Source organism: Palaemon carinicauda, chromosome 39 (assembly GCF_036898095.1).
Source record: "Palaemon carinicauda isolate YSFRI2023 chromosome 39, ASM3689809v2, whole genome shotgun sequence".
NCBI classification, from domain to species: domain Eukaryota; kingdom Metazoa; phylum Arthropoda; class Malacostraca; order Decapoda; family Palaemonidae; genus Palaemon; species Palaemon carinicauda.
Genome location: NC_090763.1, coordinates 59,469,624 through 59,479,623, shown reverse-complemented (window position 1 = coordinate 59,479,623; position 10,000 = coordinate 59,469,624). Strand labels below are relative to the sequence as shown.

General features: G+C 34.6%; 1 protein-coding gene across 4 annotated transcripts in view; it reads right to left on the bottom strand.

The window, feature by feature from the left end:
• Positions 1 to 10,000, bottom strand: part of LOC137631213 (EGFR adapter protein-like) — a 1,066,467-nt gene that overhangs the window by 814,820 nt on the left and 241,647 nt on the right. For all 4 annotated transcript variants that reach the window (XM_068362962.1, XM_068362963.1, XM_068362965.1 and 1 more), the window contains one exon: positions 4,682 to 5,034. In XM_068362962.1, coding sequence (XP_068219063.1) covers positions 4,682 to 5,034 — 353 coding nt within the window. The remainder of the gene's footprint in view (positions 1 to 4,681; positions 5,035 to 10,000) is intronic.

The following is a 10,000-nucleotide window of genomic DNA, read 5'->3' as shown; positions in this document are numbered from 1 at the left end:
AAGAGAGGAGAAATGCAAGGAAATAAAGAAGGGAGAAAAGGTAGGAAGAAGTGTAGGGAAGGAAGTAAAGAAGGGGAACGAGGGAGAAGAGAGGAGAAATGCAAGGAAATAAAGAAGGGAGAAAAGGTAGGAAGAAGTGTATGGAAGGAAATAAAGAAGGGAAACGAGGGAGAAGAGAGGAGAAATGCAAGGAAATAAAGAAGGGAGAAAAGGTAGGGAGAAGTGTATGGAAGGAAGTAAAGAAGGGAATCGAGGGAGAAGAGAAAAATGCAAGGAAATAAAGAAGGGAGAAAAGGTAGGAAGAAGTGTATGGAAGGAAGTAAAGAAGGGAAAAGAGGGAGAGAGGAGAAATGCAAGGAAATAAAGAAGGGAGAAAAGGTAGGAAGAAGTGTAGGGAAGGAAGTAAAGAAGGGGAACGAGGGAGAAGAGAGGAGAAATGCAAGGAAATAAAGAAGGGAGAAAAGGTAGGAAGAAGTGTAGGGAAGGAAGTAAAGAAGGGGAACGAGGGAGAAGAGAGGAGAAATGCAAGGAAATAAAGAAGGGAGAAAAGGTAGGAAGAAGTGTATGGAAGGAAATAAAGAAGGGAAACGAGGGAGAAGAGAGGAGAAATGCAAGGAAATAAAGAAGGGAGAAAAGGTAGGGAGAAGTGTATGGAAGGAAGTAAAGAAGGGAAACGAGGGAGAAGAGAGGAGAAATGCAAGGAAATAAAGAAGGGGTAAAAGGTAGGAAGAAGTGTATGGAAGGAAGTAAAGAAGGAAGAGAGGAGAAATGCAAGGAAATAAAGAAGGGAGAAAAGGTAGGAAGAAGTGTATGGAAGGAAGTAAAGAAGGAAGAGAGGAGAAATGCAAGGAAATAAAGAAGGGAGAAAAGGTAGGAAGAAGTGTATGGAAGGAAGTAAAGAAGGAAGAGAGGAGAAATGCAAGGAAATAAAGAAGGGAGAAAAGGTAGGAAGAAGTGTATGGAAGGAAGTAAAGAAGGAAGAGAGGAGAAATGCAAGGAGGAGGTCGATGTGGTGCATGAGGAGAAAATAGCCAATGTTATGCCATTCGCTATGCACAAAATTCGACGACAATCTCCGTTTATGGAGAAAACGTGATTTTCTCCCAGAATCTTTACTCGGTTAATCAAAAATTGGTTTACTTTCTAAAAAGTAAAAGCAACTGACAAAAAAAAAAAAAAAAAAAAAAAAAAAAAAGTTATATTTTTAAACAACTAAACGAATCCAATTTACCACAGACGTATATGGACTCTATCTTACATGGGGGGGGGGGGTAAGAATTTCATGTCTCTCTCTCTCTCTCTCTCTCTCTCTCTCTCTCTCTCTCTCTCGATGGCGGTTTCAGTGCTGTTCTTTATTATAACAGTTATTTTATATCGAAAGATTCTGAGAGTATTTATAGTCATCAAAAGCAAACATAATTATTCATTTAATATTAGTTATGCTTCGAACAATACTATCTAATTCCTAAATATTAAATTGACAATAACTTATCTTAAATTAGAATAAATCTTTTAGGTTATAAAGTAACTATACTATAGTCATCAATGATCATGGCTGAAAATGAAAAAGTATGAAAAATTTTGTTAAAAGTTTAAAAACGAATTTCACAACCATTTTCACGCCTTCTCCGTTTTCTAAATGATTAGTGAATCACTCCGTTTTCTAAATGATTAGTGAATCAAATCAACTGGCGTTATAGTATACGCATTAGAACACAGTTAAAAACACTATAGGACTAAAGGGGAACTCGTTAGAGCACATACCTCCACCGCGGCAGATTATTTCTCGACCTTTTGCTCGACCTTGACCTTTGACCTTAACATGTATTAATTGGCGTGGGTTTATATACACTTAAACATGAACCAAGTTTGAAGTTTCTGTGACAACAATGTCCAAACTTATGGCTGATTACGCGAATTAGACATTTTGCTTGACCGTGACCTTCCGAAATTTAATAATTTCCAGCTTTTTACATAACAGTTAATCCCTGCAAGTTTCATTAATCTACGATTAAAATTTAGGCCAGGAAGGTGTTCACTAACTAGCACACACACAATGAAGCATACAAACACACAAACATGGGGTAAAACATAACCTCCTTCCAAATTCATTGGTGGATGTAATAACAAAAGAACGAGTGAGGAAAAATTAAGAAATTGTTTCATAAACATAAAACATTAAATAAAGAAAGATCTAAGACCAGAAAACAAACTAACGAAAGGTCATTCCAAGGTTTGCCACACAAAACAAGTATAAAAATTACTTGACAAAAAAAAAAAAAAAAAAAAAAAAAACAGGAGAATCACAACTAAACTTATTTTAGGTTAGAGAATTCCGTGGTGAGAAAAGTCCGACTACTATCTGTCTCCGTCTTTTCCCCACAGCGTAAATATTGCAGCTGGTGACAGGAATCGACGTCGACCTCAGACTCCGGTAAGGAGGTTTGGAGGCTTTCGACAGAGCCGATGGTGCGGTGGCTCCTTCTCTTAAATCTACCTGGACGACGTTCATGCTACTTTCACGGTGCAAGTGACGAAACAGAAACGGAAATGGGAAGACATAAATATTCCTTGAGAGAGAGAGAGAGAGAGAGAGAGAGAGAGAGAGAGAGAGAGAGAGAGAGAGAGAGAGTAGAAGAATAAGTCATGTAGAGAGAGTAGGGGAATATATATAAATATATATATATCTATCTATATATATATATATATATATATATAAATATATATATATAAATATATATATATATATAAATATATACATATACATATATATATATATATATATATATATATATACACATACATATATATATATATATATATATATATATATATATAAGAGAGAGAGAGAGAGAGAGAGAGAGAGAGAGAGAGAGAGAGAGAGAGAGAGAGAGAGAGAGAGAGAGACTTAAAATTATCACAATTCATGGAAGAAACCCAAGATACCCGCACTCATCAAAATGACTACCTCAGGAACATCACATTTTTTTAACAAAACAGCCCGACAGTAAGAATCCCAGAAAAAGCAAGAGAAAAGGATACCCAAACCTAGAACAGAAAATCGTAAAAAAAAAAATTTTCATTTAATTCTTTTATTTTAATTTGGTCTTGTTAACATTGTACCAACCGTGTGTCACACGATCGTACATAATTCATTTTGTATATATCATGCTTGTATCTTCGCTCTCCCCTCGCACTAAAAAGAACCTGAAAAATCATGTCTGCTTTTCTCCTCTGTAACAGTGTCAATATTTGAACATGAAAATTCTTGTTGCTTTGAGATTTTGTATATAAAGGAGAGTGTTCTTTAATAAACTATCTTAGTTGTTTTCAACTTGCCTTTGAGTTCACAACCTTCTCTCACCACGTCACAACATTAAGACGAATAAACAAAAGGAATTAGGATATAAATAATCTGCTTCCTATGGGTAATGAATGTACATGCATATAAAATTTGCCCCAATTTCGTTTTATTGTCCAAAATGTAATGAACAATCTTAATCACAAAAGAAATAAGTAATAAGAACGACAACAGTTTTTTTTCATTTACACCATGCTCTACACAACAAAGCATCTAAAAGTTTAAACGTATTTCGTACTTTACCTCGAGAAAATTAAAAAATAGTAGGATATTAGACGCTGAAAATCTAATTACTCGACTGCGATTACAGAATGAACTTGGATTTCACAAATTGGAATATTACAGTTGCACACTGCAGTATATAGAGTACCAATTTACAGTTAAAAATTGTTTCTAGGCTTTCTTTAAAAAATCATTATTTAAGATAGCTATAGTTATCAAAATTATTATCAGCTTGCATAAACATTATACAAACACTATTTTTCAAACTTCAAGAGAATGATTGATTACAAAGCTTATTTTTGGTCATTAAGAACCCAGTTTTAATCGAGTTAAACATATTAATCTCTGCTATAACCAATAGCTTTTTAAGCTGCAGAAAAATACAATATAATTTACATCTTCAGCATGGGCACAAATATTTAGATTTATCAAATCAATATACAAGGAAATCCAATGTTGTGAGAAAAAGCTTATCTCACAGTTCGATAAAATTTTTTAGGCAAAATTAGGTCAAAATGTACAAATATTGGACAACAAAAACCGATCATATTAAGCAGTTCAGACAGTAATAACTCACCTTTCTAGGTAAATATCAAAGAGCAAAGACCTGTCATAGTAAGAAAACATAGGACAAAAACATTGGTTCTATCGAGGTGATATTAATCAACCAAGAATGGTCACAATAAAAATGATATACAAATAGAGAAAAAGTCAAAATAAGATGCCTGGCAATGACTCCAGAAACGACTGAAGCGATTAGGACATGAGAATTTATTAATAAAAAAAAAAGTTACCTGACACGACTGATTAATTCAATATTTCGGTATTGTGACATCAAAAGATTACTAGACACGAAATCATGAAATAATAGAAAAAACCTTTCTCATCATAATGCATCACCGAAAATTGTGAAATATCCTGAAACGACCCAAACCATAAAGAGATAAGAACCTATAGTTAAATAAACAAAAGTTACCTGGTGCGACTGAAGTCCTGAAGTGATAGACATAAATATATTAAAAATAAACTACCGAAGAAGAACAACCCCCCCTCCCCCCCAAAAAAAAAATACAAAATAAAATGAAAAGGAACACTCACCTCGACGATAGCCACCACCGACGTCGGGGGAATGATGGTAGGCGTCATGAAAGGTCCTGCCACGATTCCAGACGACGACGACAGAGAGACGGGCGTTGTGTAAGTGCCATTGGCAACCGAGTGGTAGGTCCCACTCGGCGCCGAAGTGTAGGTGGCACTTGGAGCCACTGCATAAGTGGGAGCGAGGGCAGGCGTTCCCGGCCTCGTAGGACCCGGAGTAGGAGTGGGAGTGGATAAGGGTGAGGGCATAGGAGTAGGCAAAGGAGAAGGGAGAGGCGTGGCAGGGTAGTCACCATGGTGGAGGGGTGGCCGTCGAAAGCAAGCGCCATCGGGTAGGTCGTCGTAGGTCACACCTAGAAAGAAGAATGGTTCACTTTAAATACAGGATTTCATCAACAAAATACCTTTGGCTTTAAAAGAACAAAAGAAAAACTATTATTTACATAAGTCCTTAATGCCTTGGGGAAAATTCAGTGTTTTCCCACTACTATACAAAATCTAGATTTGTTGAATGGTTTACATTAAAAATAGGATTTCAACCACGAAATACCTTTGGCTTTAAAGGGGAAAAAAAACTATAATTCAAATAAGTCCATAATGCCTTGGAAAAATGCATTTTCTCCCAAACCCTTTACAAAATTTGGATTTGTTGTGGTATGTGGAAATAGCACATTCCAAAAAAAAAAAAAAAAAAAAAAAAAAAAAAAAAAAAAAAAAAAAGGGGGGGGGGGTCGTAACCACACACGCGTGTCTAATTGACAATCAAGATAGGGTAACGCTGTACTCTCGTCATACAGCTTCAAAAGCTTTGGGGAAGTTAGGTGAATGAAAATAAAATTTAGTTGTTCGAATATATTAGGGGATTTTTATGAAGAATACTTTAATCGATCTCTATATTTTGAAAGCAATTATGTTTTTTGAGTGTGTGTGTGTATATATATATATATATATATATATATATATATATATATATATATAATATATATATATACATATATACATACATACATATACATAACAGTTATTAATGTGTTTGTGCATGTCTATTCAAGTGTGAGTGATTGAGTGAGTGAGTGAGTAAGTGAGCGTGTGTATATAAATATAAATATATATATATATATATATATATATATATATATATAAATATATATATATAAATATATATATATGCATATATATATATGTATATATATATATGTGTATATATATATACAAATATATATATATACGTATATATATATGTGTATATATACACACACACACATATATATATAAATATATATATATATATATATATATATATATATATATATATATATATATATATATATATATATATATTTCCCTTAAGTTAAAAGAAAGCAGCAGCTTCACTGAGAGAATAATGATAATGAATACCAAAAACGCTCGAGTTAATTAAGCAAACGTTTGGACTGCAAGAGTATAAGCCGACATTCATGCGAATGCAGAGTGCAAATCCTTCACTCCCGGAAATAGATCGTGCAATGATATCAAACTGCATGATGAGCGAATATATTTGCAACGTAGATGATAGCATCTATGAAAACCAGATGCTTTCAACTGCTCATTCTTTTTTGAGTGGTGGTGTTGCATTATGAAAAGCTAAGTATGGTATTTTGCATATTGCATATTTTACATCTGGCTAAAACGCAGTCAATGCCAATTATGTGGTGGATTCCATTAACTAAAAGAAATTAATATTTGGCTTCAATAACGTATGAACATAATAATTAACGCGTTGGATTGGAAAAAAAACATAAATTGAAAAAAATTTGCTTATTCGGGTATGCGTCTTGAAATAGTAAATTTTGTAAACATGTATTTGTTGTAGTTTGCTTTTATGATATTGTCCACCTGAATTAATGTCTTTAATGTGTGGAATGGATTTGGAAGTATCTCTCTTCTATCTGAATTTAGACGGAGTCATCAGGAAATATAAAAATGCTTTTTTCATTTTTTGAATCATTTCAAACGAAAGGTAAACATAAATGTAACTTCAGTTACAGAACAAATTGCAGTTGTTAGAGAAGTGACGGAGGGAAACTTCCTTTTAATATCAATCAAAGACGCCAATTATATTTCCATAAATGGAGTATGGAAACTTACCTTTTAACCATGTAATTACAGGTTACAGATTCCAAAATTAAGAACAAAATGCTATCATACAATCAATTATCTGTTTGTTTACATTCTGCCTCGCAAGGAATTTTATGTAATAAGCCTCAAAATCATGATCTTATGCTTTCAAGTTTCTTATGGAACTACGGATGTGCAACTAACAAAAAAAAGAGCAATTTCTTGCGAATTTCATTGTTGCAATTAATCTAGAACTACTAAAACACAAAACAAACTTTGGTAATCTCAGTGTTGTCAGGTGTATGAGGACAGAGGAGAGTATGTAAAGAATATGCCAGACTATTCGGTGTGTGTAGGCAAAGGTAATATGAACCGTAACCAGAGAGAAGGGTCCAATGTAGTACTGTCTAGCCAGTCAAAGGACCCCATAACTCTCTGGCGGTAGTATTTCAACGGGTGGCTGGAACTACTAAAATACAATACAACTCAAACTTTGATATCTTCTGTCATGAAAGGGTCTCAGGAAAGGTAATCAACGACACAAAACACACACGTTTACCCATACAAAAATTCATATATACCCGTAAAATAAGTTGGTATTCCACAAAGATACATTCATACAACATGTATGTCGGTCGTCGAGGCAAGAAATACATGTTCATATCAGATGAAATTCTATTCTTGCTCGAGTGAATAACACTCTTCAGACATACCAGCTTGAAGAAGGTCCAAATATTTGACATTGCGTCGAGACGAACCAATTACGTGAAATGAATTTGGGTTAGTCCATTTTTTTATCATATAGTGTACAAGACCCGTCAAATATGACGGATAAATATTTAGATATATATGCACAAACACGCGCGCACAAACACACACGCCCCCCTTTAATAACTACAACCAGCTAGTTCGGCAATTTGTGAGAGATTGTGGTTTCCGAGTGGACCTCTCGGGGTACCCCTTCTCACCAGGGTATGACTACTTCCCCTCCTTCTACCCGAGGGACGGGGAGAGATTGAATAGGGGAAATATAGGGGAGATAGTCATTGCTTTGAGTGACCAGTTATGACCTCCAGTTTTGGTTATCTGTTTGTCTTTACAGAATTATCTAAAATTCAAGGATGGATAAAAGTATGGGATATTAGTTTTGGAACAGCTAATTAGATTTCGATATGTAGCCAAACACACATGTGATTTCCGCATTGTTTTCTTTCTCACCTTGAACGATATTTAAGTTAAAAACCAATGTTCCTATTAACGTAAAGATATCTTTCTTATCAAAAATTAGTTTTTATAGGATACAAAGATTTCACCCAAGATCCAAAGAATAACTCTTCTCTGGATCATGATCCCACATAACTTCAAAAGACCCAAAGCTGTGTAAATCCTCTCCATCTACTAAATCTATTGGAGATTGTTTCATTGTCATACCATGACTCATGTCCATACAGTAACACCGATCTCACTAAACTGATATATAGTCTGCTTTTTGTATGTAATTTCAGGTGATTTGATTTCCAAATTTTACTTAACCTGGCCATTGTCTGATTTGCTTTTTTTAATCTTTCACCAAACTCTAATTCTATAGACCCTGTATTGGAGTTCATAGTTCCTAAATACTTGAATGATTCTACTTCATCAACCCTTTCTCATTTCAATGATATTTCATCTTCCATTGCATACTCCGTTCTCATCATCTCTGTCTTTCTTTTATTTATCTTCAGCCCAACCTCGTGTAATATTTCATGCATTCCGGTAAGCAAGCATTGCAAATCCTGTGGTGTTCTACTAACAAGGACAGCATCATCAGCATACTCTAGGTCTGCTAAATTCCTATCACCAATCCAGTTCAATCCTTCTCCACCGTCTCTGACTGTTCTACGCATTGCAAAATCCACGAGGAGGATAAACAACATAGGTGATAACTTACTCCCTTGGAGTACTCCGCTGTTCACTGGAAATTCATTTGATAAGACTCCAATAACATTAACTTTGCACTTGCTATGCTCATGAACAGACTTAATCAAATTTACATACTTATTAGGAATTCCATAATAACGCAGGACTCTCCATAAAATTGGGTGGTGCACACTATCAAAGGCTTGTTCATAGTCGACAAATGTCATCAAAAAGGGATTTCTATATTCTACGCATTGCTATACAGCATGTCTCAAAATGAAAAGTGGGTCAGTGCAACTTCTACCTTTTCTAAATCCTGCTTGTTCATCTCTCAGCTTTTCATCAATCTTTCTCTTTAGAATAAGCATACTATATATTTTCATAACTGGCGTAAGTGTTATGCCTCTGTGATTATTGCAATTAGTCAGGTCTTCTTTTTTGTTTTATTTTCACCAACACTCCTAACTCCCATTTATCAAGGTTTGCCTCTTCATGTCACATTCTACGAAATAATCTTGTAGGTATTCTGAGAGTCACTTCATTTTCAGCCAGTATCATCTCGGCAGTTACTCAGTCGTATCCCGGGGCTTTCCATCTCTTTAGTTTTTTGAGGATAGCTTCGACTTCAAACACATTCTTGTATAGATATCTAATGTTATGCTGTATATTATTTACATAACGAACAGTTCATGAACATTAATGTACATTTGCTTTATTATCATTTTGAAGAAGAATGATATTTATTTCCATTTATTTTTTCCCATTACACATACTGTAAGACCACTTTTTCATTACGCATCGTGGCAACAATGTAATTATATGTGTCAACATTGTTTTTCTTTCCGCCATGTGCTGCTGTGCATATAGTAGTCAGTCGTTGTTCAGTGGTCACTGTATCGACAAGCATAGACCTGCTTCCCGCTGCTGTCACTTTTATGTCCGTTTATCTTCATTATACAAAATTTTAAGGAACCTACTAGTTTAACTTGTCACCCTCCATTCCATTTATCGCAAGGATGTATGTGGCAGTATCACACACATTTATATTCAATCATGGGCACATCAAGGTTTTCATCAGCTTCAGGTATATCAATCAAATTATTCCTTTCATATCTCCAATTCATAATTATTATTATCATTAATAATAATAATAACAACAATTCATCCACCCATCAAAAATAAATACAATTTGTCACACCTGAGTGAGACCGAGTGATATCTAAAATATAATCATATCATACATGAGACTGGCAACAATGATTAAGATTCTAGTGCAAGAGGTAATGAGCCAATTGCACGAAGCCTTATTAAGGTAATAACCTC